Genomic DNA, 14,063 nt, shown 5'->3' with positions numbered 1-14,063 from the left:
TGTGTTAGACAAAACACTTCAATTCTGTTTGTGACTCACAGGTTTTGTGTTTGTGGTTTGTCTTCATTCATTGCTATAATCATGTCTCAGCATCTCTCATAGGCCCAACTTGATGCCTGTTCCTCTGACTCGTACTGATATGTTTGCTAAACAAAACAACAGGCTGTTTACTGTACTGCTCTTGTCTGCTGTCCTCCTAATCCTGTTTCCTGTGTATTTCCTGTCTGTCTGACTGAACTACAAGTATTGGTTTTTATTATTTGCATTCTCTGCCTCCATAATATCCATGTTTTAAATCTGTGCTGTGGGTTGAGGCTTTGTGGGTGTGTGTTTTTCAGTCAGCGCGGACAGAAGTCGCTCTATCTCACGTAAAGCAATAGGTAGAGGCTGGAGATGTTTCTTTACAACCCATAATCTGTTGTGCCGCACAGATTTCCCTCCGCTCTCCCTCCTCAGCTGCAGTGACAGTGACAGCGTGCAACCTGCTCGCCACAGGACAGAGTCAAGTCCACTTAAACCCCTAAAGGATTGCAGTCAGAAAGCTCCCAGTGCTGAAGTACCTAGTGTCAGTGATAATGATAAGCCATAGTGATATGCTGTCTCTGCAGTAGGAGGATTTGACATGGCTTAACTGGTCCCACTCCTTCCACCAGTCACAGAGGTAGAATAAATACCACCAGTGATGTACACACACACAGGAACACTCGTACACACACACACACACACACACACAGCTGTAGCTGCTCGACTTTTCACAAACAGTCAAGGTAAACTTTAAAACAGAAAAAGCTGCACTCTAGTTGGCTTTCCTCGTATGTTGTTGTTTTTCAAACACTAGTAGAATGTTACAATGTAATGGGCAGGCGGATACTTTCTAAGGGATAATCAACGGAAAATAATGAATATACCACGGCTGAATATACTCCGCGTTGCGTCGTGCCTAAGAACAGCCCTTAGCCGTGGTATATTTGCCATATACCACACCCCCTCGGGCCTTATTGCTTAAATAAATGGTGGAGGAGAGAAATTGAAACCAACACTGCATTAAAAAGCCTGGGGACTACAAGGGCCTTATCTTTTACCTAAATAACTGCAAATAACCACAGACCACTGCTGGTCAGTCATAAGCAGTTGGACTACTGGAACGTCACAAGGAAATCTACCCATACATACAGTATAAGGAGTGAATATCATTCTACACTGAACACTGTGAATGCATGGGGACTATATAGTTGGAGTGGCCCTCTTCAACCTAGCCACAGTAACTAGTGCGCTACAGGACCCTCCTCCATGCACTGTGAGAGAAATGAAGTCGTCTCTCCTCCTTCTCCTCCTGTCTATTGACAGTTGGTGTCAGCACCGGGGCAAAACGGGAGTTGTGGTATGCCATACTAATGATCCCTCTTGAAACCAAACCATCGCTGTGCTTCCAATCAGCCCGCCGACTGCCAATAGAATATTCATATGCTGACCTCAGAACGGGCGAGTGTAGAATGTCACAAACGAGAGAGAGGGTTCCAGGGTTCTGGATAATTCCAGCCACTTTCATCTCAGAGGCGGGGAGTAGATTCCAGGTTCCATTATGGAACTGGTTCAGAGGACACCTTTAATGTCCTGTACTGTATGATCTGCCTGGGAGGAGGAGAGGAGAGGGAGGGAGAGGGGAGAGAGGGAGGAGGAGGAGGGAGAGGAGAGGGAGGGAAAGGGGAGAGAGGGAGGAGGAGGAGGGAGAGGAGAGGGAGGGAGGGAGAGAGGGAGGAGAGGGGAGAGAGGGAGGAGAGGAGAGGGAGGGAGAGGGGAGAGAGGGAGGAGGAGAAGGGAGAGGAGAGGGAGGGAAAGGGGAGAGGGAGGAGGAGGAGGGAGAGGAGAGGGAGGGAAAGGGGAGAGAGGGATGAGGAGGAGGGAGAGGAGAGGGAGGGAAAGGGGAGAGAGGGAGAGAGAGGGAGGAGGGAGAGGAGAGGGAGGGAGAGGGGAGAGAGGGAGGGAGACGGGAGAGAGGGAGGAGGGGGAGGGAGAGGAGAGGGGAGAGAGGGAGGAGAAGGCAGGGAGAGGAGAGGGAGGGAAAGGGGAGAGAGGGAGGAGGAGGAGGGAGAGGGAGGAGAGGGGAGAGAGGGTGGAGGAGGGAGAGGAGAGGGGAGAGAGGGAGGAGAAGGCAGGGAGAGGAGAGGAGAGGAGAGGAGAGGAGAGGAGAGGAGAGGAGAGGAGAGGAGAGGAGAGGAGAGGAGAGGAGAGGAGAGGAGAGGAGAGGAGAGGAGAGGAGAGGGAGGAGCCTGCTTGTGAAACAAAATCTTTATGAGATCTTCCATTTCATTTGCCTATCATATTAAAACATTGGGGTCTTTTTCTCCAACGTATAATAACTGAATATTGGCGTCTCAATCCATTTAATTACTTTCAATGAGAGGGCAATGGTTCCTGTTTAATGATCAGTGATTCATCTATTATTATTATAATTGTCATCCACTCATCCATAATATTAAAATGTCAATGTTCTCAATAAATAAAGAATAAAGGGGATGTGTTTATATTCTGATTGTACCTTTTTTATCGTGTATCATCAGAAACGGGGATTTAGCGTTGTTCTCGCTTCGCATGTTTTCACACACACACACACACACCTGTTTTTATTTGCTGTGAAGTCTTGACATCCTGCATGCACTTCCTTCTCTTATGTTTTCACTGTGACTCACCCAGTTATGGATAAAGTGTACTCAGAGAGACATTCCCCTGACACCACACCGCCCCAATAACTAAAGGGCTGTATGAAGAAAATAGACAGATGTACACCAAGACACTTTGAGGGTAATCTATGTGAAATTGCATTCACCCTCAGAGCATTAGAGTGACAGTTAAAGTAGACGGCTACGTGTGTCCATTATAGGCCCATTTACTGTAAGAACCCCATCATCTACCCATAATGCAGTTCTACATGTGCTTAGGATCTGTTCTGCTTTAACATTCATACATTTCCATTATGAGATGAGGATGAGAGACACATTATCCCCCTCCTCCAAAAAAAACCACATTTGCAGAGAAAAAAAACAACCTCCTCTTCGATTGGGTTAGGCCTACTAATCAGTCAGAAGGCTTAACTGTCCTGTGCTTACATTAAGTGAGTCATTGATTTAAAGTTTCAGGGAACGGAAACATTTACTGACTTTAGTAAGAACAAATATGCAGCTCAACTTAAGTCTGAGAGGATGGAGAGGCTGGAGAACTTTGAGCGCTGTATAAAATGCACGACTAACTAAAGCCGTGCTCCTCAGTGGGTTTTGTTGTCCGATGGGTTTTTGCCAGGATCTCTTTTCATGCTGCGTGTGTAATTGCTTCCCCAAGCTCTCGCAGGAACCCTGAGATACATACACACAAATACACACACACATACACACATGCACCTACGCAGGTACTCAAACACAGTCTTTATGGATGCTACACTGAAGACACGTTTGTCCAGTGCTGAATGTCTAATGTTGGAAGAAAGCAGGGGCATGGTGCGGTTTTATTCCACTTCTTTCAAGGATGTTCTTGCTTCTGTCAGCTCTGCCTCCACTGCAAGGTCATTGTGATGTGGTTTTATAGAATATGCTAAGAGTCTGTAGAGGGTGTTTCGGGAGCACGGTGCATATGAGGTGTTGATTGAACTTTGGGGAAATTGTTTAGGAGCCTTGAAAAGGGAATAGAGGGAGATTGAAGGAGGAGACTTCAACGTTATAAAGAACCTTTCCTATGAGAATACACTACAGTACTGATAACAACAACAACAGAACAGACAATGTTTCCAGACTTCAAACAGCATCATAATAACGTGTTGCCATAACGAGACTTCCTTGACTCTTTCGGCCCACTCCCATCTTGATACAGCCACAGATCTGTTTTCTGGTAGATAAATGCTTATTTACTTCTTATGTAAATGTATTAGCTATGTTGTATGAATGTCTTACAAAGTCCTTATGTAGGTACCCTTCAAAGTAACCAGGTTCTACCAAGTTTTCAATAAGCAAGATTCCTTCCTCAGCTTCTATCAAAAACAACCACCATCGGTTTTCCAAGTCATAGTCACTTTGCTGCTGACTTTGTTCCAAACATTCACTTATCTTTTTGTATCTTAATTATGCGTTTATCAGTTTGTCAGATTAATAAATCTCTTATCTGTTGCAAACGCTGTGTGGCAAATCCATTGTGATGGTTGCAAGGCTGAGATAAATTTCACATTTGTTCAAGGAGTTACTCAAAGATGATTTTGCAAACCAGGAAGGTGTTTGGTAAAGAAAGTGATTAATTGAAGTCATCAAAATCTGTTTCCCTCGAGTTGTTTCCTTCCATATGTTGGAGATTTGTCTTTTCTTCTCCCAAGAGAACAGAGAGTGTAAGAGAGAGCGAGAGATAGCGAGAGCGAGAGCGAGAAAGAGAAAAGAGAGAGAGAGAGAGCGAGAAAGAGAGAAGGAGAGAGAGCGAGAGAGTAAAGTAGCTTTAGCAGCTGTCATTGTCCTCCTCGTCCTTGTAATTGTCATCCGTTCCATTCCTCTCTTTTTTCACGGACATTTTTACTTGTTATGAAAGGCCCATGCATTGTCCTTTTTACCAAGGCTTAAGTAAAGTACACATGTTCTCTGGACTGGTAGAACCCTCGTTCCCACCCTTGGCATTGTAGTGCACTGAACAGCACTTCTTTAATGCAACTTATTTTTGCAGAAATAAGCATCTGTAGTGTGTTTGCAGCATGTTGGCTATAGTACAAAAAACATTGTGATCGTGCACGCATTAGAGAGGGTTGTAAAGTGAAGGAATCGTCTAGCAGACTCTTTTTAAAACGTCAACGACAAATAATTCATAAAGCTTGGCATGTTGGAAATGGTATCTAATTCAAAAGACAGTCATGTCAGAGTGGTTTGTTCTGCATGTTGTACCTTTTGGATAGGCTAATGTATTGAGACAAAGTCAAACTATAAAACAAAGCATTGCCTTGCTGGTATTGTCTGCCTGTCTCCATGCTGTCTGAAATACTTTACCATAGATAATGGAAACTGATGTTCTCAAAGGCATCTAGATGCTGAGTTGAATAGAAAGAATACACCTGTAGTTTATTGAGTCACTGGGACGGAACAGAGAGCCCAGTGTGGATAAAGTGCAATCCTCAAGATAAGAGAGAGAAAAGTAACTCAGACACACACACACACACACGCCACTCACACACACACACATACACACACAGACACACACACTTACCTCAGCACTGATTAAGGACCCCATGTCATATAACCTGGGTGGTAAACAAGGGTAGTGAATGAAAGAGTAGCCACTGATTCCGATAGGAGCGGGGGAGCGCCTAATGGAGTGACCTCTCCTCCCCCCCTTCCTCCCCCCATCCCCTCACTAGTCTTACCCGTGTTACACAACCCCAGCCAGGTAATTATCCCTTGGCCTCCTTTGATTGGACGAAACCCTCACTAGCGACAAACGTCAATGCGGTGTGTTATACGGCGGCTGTGTCTTCTCCCTCTCCCTCCACGGGAGAATCGGCCGCTGCCTCTCTATCTCAGCAATTATATGTGGCATCTCTCATCTTCTCCCATCGAAGAGCAGGGGAACACGATACACACACAAACACACACACACAGCGGATCAATAAGGCCCAGGCATGGGCTTTGTTCCCCGTCTCTAACGATCGGCGTGTATCAAAGATACAACCGGAGCCCTCGCCGCATCACCAAGCAACCTTTGGCATTAGGATGTCAATTATCTCAACGCTTGTCAATAGATCTGCCCGGCGATGCTTCTTGTTGCAGGTGATCGTATAGGGTGGGAAATCAATATGTCTATGGATCCTATTCTCTTCCTTGACTGTTTCACCTTTTAAAGCAAGGGACCATTGTTCTGGAGAAGTGTTTAGAAATGTATCCGTGTTTTCTGTGTTGTTACGTGGCATTGTGTGTCATCCTGTCCTTAATGCATTGGGCAGTAGCCATCAACCTCACCAAGGTGAGAACAGGGTGCTCTGGTGCCATTCAAAAGGATTTCGTAAGATGAACAGATATTCAGCAACTCTTGGTAGGACAATTTGCTTTCATAAGTTGCAGGTTCACATCCACTGTAAAATAGATAGATAGTGATCGAAACAACAGAAGAAAGAGTGTGGACAAAAGTCCTCTCTCAGGATGAGAAGACCTTGAAATAGTTGGAATGATTTACCATACTGTGGCAAAGGCTTTTAACTGGCAGGGCTTTTAGGTTATCGTTTTTCACGATCTGAGTGAAGGACATGCCATGGCAAAATACAGTACGTCAATCTAAGTGAAATACGAAGTACCAGCCAAAACATTTATTGGAATGGAGGGAGGGAAGATGAATTATTAGTTGGCCAGAAGTTCATAGACTAACGATGATCTCTCTCTGCACATGTTGTGAATCATATCTGGTTTACTTTGTGTTTAAGATTTAGGAGGCACTTAGTTTTTTACCACTGTGACTTGATGTAATCTCGGTAATAGCCAAGCAGTAACTGCTGGAAAAGGCTTCTCGCAAGACACTTCTCATACCTTTAAAAAGTCATGTCAATATATGTATTCTTTATGTTGTACTGTTTTCTCTTTTCATACACTGTTTTGACTATAGTAACATGTCTTTTACAGTTTCAGGGTTACTTACCATATCAGAGCTCAGAAAAAGAGATTCCAATCTCAATGGGCCTTTTGTGATTGATAAAGGATGAATGAAAAACTATTGCTGGATTAGAACGCCCCTATCTTGCCCTTTCCGTCCGCTATGTGTATTAACAACCATGCTCACACTATGACATCTGAACCTAGCTCGCCTACTTACACAAACAACTCCACCATCACGCCGACACATTTACTCCTCACCCTTGATGTAGAATCTACGCCTGATGGAATCCCTCAAGATTCCATTCAACCAAAGCGAGTAAACCTCATTGTTTTCTTCTGTTTAGAAAAGCGAGAATGTAATAAATTGCGATTGAGTCTGAACATTGATCTCTGTCGGTACAGAGCGAGGCAAGCCTTTATGAGCGGTTCAAGGCGGTTCATCGCAGTCTTCCCAGAGGAAAGCCTGGTTAGAGTAAATTGAAGACAACAAGAGGAGAGGGGGAGGGCTACTTATTCAACAGGCTGGGCCTAGGCTCACGGCGCACTTCAAATACACACCGCTAATACTGTGAACAAAGCATAGAGCCAATGGCTTGCTTAGTGATTATTTTATTCTGTCTTTGATGATGCTTCTCATGTTCTAGTGTTAGTTCTTTATAGATTCTTCACCATCAGTATACGTATTACTAGTGTTAGTTCTTTATAGATTCTTCACCATCAGTATACATATTACTAGGGGAGTCTGGGGGCATGCCACTGACTTACAGTACATTAGCTATTGTGAAAGACAAAATAAGTTCAACAGATGTGTGGGAAATGTGAGTTGGTCAAGGTTGGAGGTAAAAATACTGACTAGAGCCTATTTAATTATTGTTCATTGAGATATGTTAAAATTGTTTTGAAGCAAATGTCCTGCAATTCTATGTAGTGTAAAATGAGTCATGACATTTTTTTTTGTAGGCTTTTTCATTTTAACTTCATATATTTCATATAATATGGATAAGGAAAATAAAGTCTAGACTATTTTCACAAATGTTATTTCACTATCAAATATGTTTTAAATATGTAATTTACATGAACCATCAAGTATCAAATTAGTTAAACATATTTTTCTGAAAGTGATTAGCTCAATTGATAATCAGCAGAGTGTCTAAAAATTCCAGTCTGTCACGTGAACTAATTGAGATGGTGGTTGCCTGACCCAGCATAAAGTCATGCTGAGCTCCGTATTCTGTCTCGTGTGAAATTCTTATCTTTGATATAGCTGATCACTCTTGAAATGGCGCGTTATACTTCCAAAATGCCTCTGAATTTTACAGAGACAAACCAAGGATATCCACATGTGCATCGGAGTCGCACAGCTTGTTTCTAGCCTATAGCATTGCGGAGTAAAGCGTCGTTATAGATCGCTTAACATAATTGGGATCCAATTTTCAAATTTCTAAGCTAACACAATAAAAAAGGCGTACCGACGTATACCCCCTCAATTCGAGCCGATACCCTTGGGACTGAAACAAGGGTCACACTCACACAATACCCTCTTTGATCAAGCTGTACAGAGGTTCATTTGAACTACACCATCTATTAAGGTTTGGACTTTCCACTCATAATTAGCTTTAAAACCCACATGGGGTGTTTTGAACTTTTCTGTTCCGCCTTTGTGATTAAAAGGCAAATTATGGAAATTCTGGCCATTTTCTTTTCTCCTGTGTGTTTTCACTTCTCTAGCTAGCTGTGTCCCTGACTGAGTCTATACCGCCTGAAGCTATTGGAGGTTTTAATGAATGGCCTGTCATGGAACTGAAGAGAGAAGCCAGAACATCTAGACATGTAGTCTTTGACATGGTCGGTCGTTAAGACAAACACTATAGCAGGGGCAAATGCACACACGCATGGATGCGCCTACACACTCACACGGACGCACACACACTGTACACACACCCATCCAGTGTTGCAGAGAGTGTGAGCTGCCAACGTCGCCAGTAGCCAAGCCATAATTATCCAACACCCTTTACACTGGGTTAATAGTCTTTCTTCACTAAGCTATTTGAACTTTACAGATGAAACAATCGAGTTAGTATAAAAGAGGATTCAAATAGAAATTGATGCAATTATAGTGCAGGAAAAACTTGGGCTTATTGCCTCTTCATTAAAACACTGGAGCAAAGAGAAAGAGGGCTACGGCAATTACTACTTCCTATAAACTCTTAGATTTCTAATCATTTATTTAACTGGAGCCTGCCTAGGCTACTTTTCAAGAACTATAGAGGGAATAGGGGGTGATTTCAGACACATCCGTAGTTTGAGTTTCTTTCTCTGTGTAGTTATTGCTGGTGATGGGGGTCGGTGGGAAAAAATGTAAAGGCTTGGGCTTTGAAGCCATCTAAACTCCTGATGGACCGACCGACAGATGAGGTCAGGTAGACGCTCTATAGGTTAAACGCTCTTACTCAGCAATCTGTCTTCTTACGCCTTGATGGAGAGGGAGAGAGATGAGAGAGAATAGGAGAGAGAGAGGAAGAGAGCGAGAGAGTGGGTCCCAAAGAGAAATCGCCCGAAAGCAGTTTAGACGGCAGAGAGAGAGAGAGGGAGAGAGAGAGTACCTCAAAAGACTATCCCCCTGCCTGTGAAACATCAAAGTAGCAGGGAGGAAGGAACCCAACCCACCGTCATGGCTGCTGCCCTTTATCACGAGCTGTCAGGGGCCCCGCTGCAGCGCCGCTGGGATCACAAAACTTTCCCCCCTTCCATAACTGTTTGTCACCTCCGCCGCCGTCGCCGCCGCAGCAACCATGCCATGTGTCAGTCCGTTGATTTACGACCTTGATTAATCAACCACTCGAAGGACACCTGGCGTGATAGATCTCTCACTTTCCTGTTGGAAATTGTACAGGGAATTGGCCCGCCTCTTACCTCTTTAGACCCGTCCAACCACCTCCAGAGCTCCCTAGCGTTTTCTAGGTGGCGCATATCACTTACACTAACAAGCCTAGCAGCGGTGAAACATTGAAATATTCTCCCTCCCTCCTTCTTTTTAATTTCCCCTCCTGTCCTCCTGTTCGTCAGCGAGACAGAGAGAGCGAGAGAGAGAGAGAGAGAGAGAAAGTAAGAGAGAAAGAGAGAGAGAGCGCAGAGTCGGGCTGGGAGGCGTCACATTCATACAGCGACTGTCACTTTTATTGGGGCCATTAGTTTGAAGGGGAGACACCCTGGGAGTTTAGATAGAAGTGTTGCGATGAAGGGAGAGAGGGAGGGGAAAGATAGAGAGGAAAAGGGAAAAGAAAAGTGCTGAATCCAACTTCTTTAGGTGGTGAGTAGAGACTTTGGGGAGGTGTGCCCCACTCAAGGACATAAAATGACTGACTTATTGGCCAACCCGGACATTCTCTCTGTGTGCTGATAGGACAATGAGGTTCATTGGCTTTGCCAACGCTCAGATGTATGGTTATGTTTGCAGTGTGAATAATAGGCTCTGGAATTGAAAATGACTTGTTACTGTGCAGGGGTCAGACATTTTTGTAGACTAATGGGTTACACAGAGAAAACTGGTCATACAGGCCTACAGAGGGGGATGTAGAGACAGTACTACAGTACTATTGGTGTTCATCTCAAAAGTGGTAGCTAGGCTAATATCTGTTTATGCACTACTTTGATGTTGATATTTACCCGACGCTCTTATCCAGAGCGACTTACAGGAGCATTTAGGGTTAAGTGCCTTGCTCAAGTGCACAGACAGATTTTTCACCTAGTCGGCTCGGGGATTTTAACCAGCGACCTTTCGGTTACTGGCACAACGCTCTTAACCACTAAGCTACCTGCCGCCCCTAGATGCTAAAAAGAAAAGTCTGCCATAGGAAAGTAGATGAAAATTCCAATGTAATTTTGTCTGTTTGAATGTCACATGAGTGAAGCTTCCTCTTTGAGTCTCATGTACAGTATATCTCTCCCAGGTTTGCTTATCATACTTCAACACAATCACAACCAACATACGGCCACATCCCTGTGCGTGGGGACTGACTGTCTCCTCCTCTGCAGTCTGTCTCTGTGTGCGTCCCAAATGGCACCCTATTCCCTATGTAGTGCAATACTTTTGACCATAGCCCTGGTCAAACGTAGTGCACTATTTAGGGAATATGATGCCATTTAGGACGCAGCCTTTGTTTTCTTGTCACATACACCGGATAGGTGCAGCGAAATGTGTTGTTTTACAGGGTCAGCCATAGTAGTACGGCACTCTTGGAGCAAATTAGGGTTAAGTGCCTTGTTCAAGGACACATCGACACCTTGTCGGCTCGGCTTGGATATTCGAACCAGCGACTTTTCGGTTACTGGCCCAACGTGCTAACCGCTAGGCTACCTAACTAAGCCAGCATCTGTCTACAGACTGAAATAGACCCTCTTCCTTCCCCTTTTCTCTCAACACTCAGTGTAAATCTGGACAGGGTGCGGTACGGTGCGATGCGGAGCGTTTAAAAAGCAAAGCGGTGTAGCTAATCACGGACAAACAGAGGCTGAGGCTGCAGGCGCGTGATAGAGCCCCAGCATGCAGGTATTAACGGCTACCGTTAAAGGATTTGAATGATGCTGGTAACGGGGGACACGGTTGGCATGCCAAAACTCCCGCAGACAGGGAAATGAACAAATGATACAGTGGGGGAAGATAAGGATGGTTCTCCTATTCTACTATACTGCCACCATACTGGGGTCATCTCAGCCTCTGTTAGGAGGGGGTCAAACACATTACCAGTTATTTATATGAGAACAGAGATGGAGAGAGAGAGAGACCGAGAGTGAGACAGAGAAAGAGACAGAGAGAGGGGGGGGGGGATTAATGGATGTCTATTTGGAATGCTCACATTCCCCTGCTTCGTCTCTCATGTTCTAAATTGGATTTCTGGAAATAGATATTGGAAAGGTGACAGTTCTTATTTGTATGCATGCATGTATGTAGAAGGATCATATCGAACTGTATATCTGTTATTACAAACACAATGTGACAAAGGTTGACCGACAATACGCTTTTACAGTATGAAATGCTTATTTACTGCTTATGAATGCGTCTTGTATAGGTTATGAAGTCCTTATATAGGTTAGCCTTGCCACCATGTTATTTTCCTTGGTTTATCAGGTGGGCCTCTATACCACTGCCAAGGCCACCAAGGCCAATTCAACTATTCAATTAAGTGTTAACACTGGGGCAATCTTAAGGGACGTTAACCGTTAATGCCCTTGAATGGGACCAGGAGAATGGTGAAACAATAGCAAGATTAGATTAACACATCACTAGAGATGAAATTCTCTCTCTCTTTCTCTTATCATCGCTCTGCCCTTCTCTCTCTCGCTTTTCTTTTTTTCCCTCTTACCCCTCTCTCCCTCTTTTGTTCTTTCCATCTCTTTCTTTCTTTTTCTTTTACTTTTCTGTATCCCCTTTTCTCTCTGTCGTTCCTCTCTCTCCCTACCCTGAATTACATCCTGTTTCAAGGAAGAGAGCAACACTGATTGTTTCTCTCTCTCTCTCTGCTCTCTCTCTGCTTTCTACCTCTCTCTCCCTCCTCTGTATTTCATAATGTACCATCTGACACCTCCTTGGTCTGTGTAATCTACCTAGAGTGTCATCCCCTCCCGTCTCTGGTAATGATGACATAAGTATCTCTCCGGCACGACAAGCTGATTGGTGACCCTCCCTGCTCAGGCACATCCAGAATAATCAGCCCCATCAGTAGCCTGGAGATAGCTTGAGCTGATGAGCAGCCGGGGCCTAACATCACCACCCCCGCCTCCACTCGTCTCTCCCTCGCTCTCCTTTCTCCTCTCTCTCTCTTTGTGACACAAAGGTGATCTTAACACATACTGTATACGGTGTGGGCATATGGCTACATGGTATAAGTTATAGAGATACATTTGTGGAATGCCATTATCCTCTTATAAATTCTCTCTCTCTCTCTCTCTCTCTCTCTCTCTCTCTCTCTCTCTCTCTCTCTCTCTCTCTCTCTCTCTCTCTCTCTCTCTCTCTCTCTCTCTCTCTCTGCTGTGTGACAAAGGTGATCATAAACCATGTACTAAATAATGGATAGGGATGGATATCCTTTTATAACACTCCCTTCTCTCTTTCTCTGCGGCAGAAAGGTGAATAGATGATCTTTGAACAATGTACTGTACAGGGATGCATTTAATTTCTAACCTTTTCTCTCTCTTCCTCTTTCTCTCCTTCCCAGAGCACCTGAAGGGCCGCCTGGAGGAGTACATGGCCCGGTTCCCCAAGGTGCGCATCGTTCGGACCAAGAAGAGGGAGGGTCTGATCCGTACCCGTCTGCTGGGGGCCTCGGTGGCCAAGGGAGAAGTCCTCACCTTCCTGGACTCTCACTGTGAGGCCAACGTCAACTGGCTGCCCCCCCTGCTTGGTGAGTGTGTGTGTGTCTGTCTGTCTGTGTCTGTGTGTGTGTGTGTGTGTGTGTGTGTGTGTGTGTGTGTGTGTGTGTGTGTGTGTGTGTGTGTGTGTGTGTGTGTGTGTGTGTGTGTGTGTGTGTGGACCAGCAAAACAAGGTGTAGTCCCCCCTGCTCGGTGAGTCGACTGGAGCGGAGTCACAGAGCGTAGCTGCAGGTAGAGATAACATAAAAGGCTTATACAGGGAGAGGTTTGGGCCAGGAGAGGAGTGAGCAGGGAAAGGAAAGTGGGGAGGGGTGGAGAAGCAGGGGACAAAGTGGGACGGAGAAGGGAAGGTGCATCTTTTACTCATTTTTTCTCTCTGTAAGAGAGAGTGGCTCCAGGGAGAAGTTTGGGCCAGGAGAGTGAAGGAAAGGGGGACAGGTGGAGGAAGAGAACGTGAGAGAGTGTGAAGGGAGGAAGGTTGTTTGATGCAGTTTCTTTTCTTTTATCTCTGTACGAAAACTGGCTTGTCTCACACCTCTATATCTGTCAGTTTCACAAAGGAAATATCTCTCTTTTTCTGTAGTTTGTTTGATGAAAGAGCGCCGCAGCCTTAGCTTGAATCCATGTTCAATGCACGCTCTCGGCGCCCCTCCAGGGGTGCAACCCTAAGCATCGAGGAAAACCACCTCCTGGGCTGTCGCCTCACATGTGGCCTGTGAACATGTGCGCTGTTAATAGCCATCTCCCAGCACCGTCAGAATAAATGGATGTGAAGTGATTACACCCATTACTGTACTCAATCACACAGGGACTGTGATTCCCATTAAAGGTATGATAGATATGTACTCCCAGGTCCCTATGATAATACTAATAATAGTAGATAATAGCCACACCACCGCCACCATTCCACAACATGGCCCCATTGTCTTCTGGCTAGCGGAGAGAGAGGCCTCGCAGTATGGGGGTCTTTAATTGGTTGGAATGGAGCCGCCTGCCTGTCAAAAGAGCAGAACAGATCGAGGCTGATGAGGGATGTGTCCCAAATGGCACTCTATTCCCTTTATAGTGCACTACTTTCCTATGGGCCCTTG

General features: G+C 45.0%; 1 protein-coding gene across 1 annotated transcript in view; it reads left to right on the top strand.

Moving 5' to 3' along the window:
- Positions 1–12,831: 12,831 nt before the first annotated feature.
- Positions 12,832–14,063, top strand: part of galntl6 (polypeptide N-acetylgalactosaminyltransferase like 6) — a 41,831-nt gene continuing 40,599 nt past the window's right edge. Inside the window, exon 1 of the mRNA XM_084188519.1 lies at positions 12,832–13,003. Coding sequence (XP_084044645.1) covers positions 12,847–13,003 — 157 coding nt within the window. The 5' untranslated portion in view covers positions 12,832–12,846. The remainder of the gene's footprint in view (positions 13,004–14,063) is intronic.

Source organism: Coregonus lavaretus, assembly GCF_964263955.1.
Source record: "Coregonus lavaretus genome assembly, contig: SUPER_35_unloc_1, whole genome shotgun sequence".
NCBI classification, from domain to species: Eukaryota; Metazoa; Chordata; class Actinopteri; order Salmoniformes; family Salmonidae; genus Coregonus; species Coregonus lavaretus.
The sequence above is the reverse complement of the archived record's forward strand: the minus strand, read 5'-3'. Positions and strand labels throughout refer to the sequence as shown.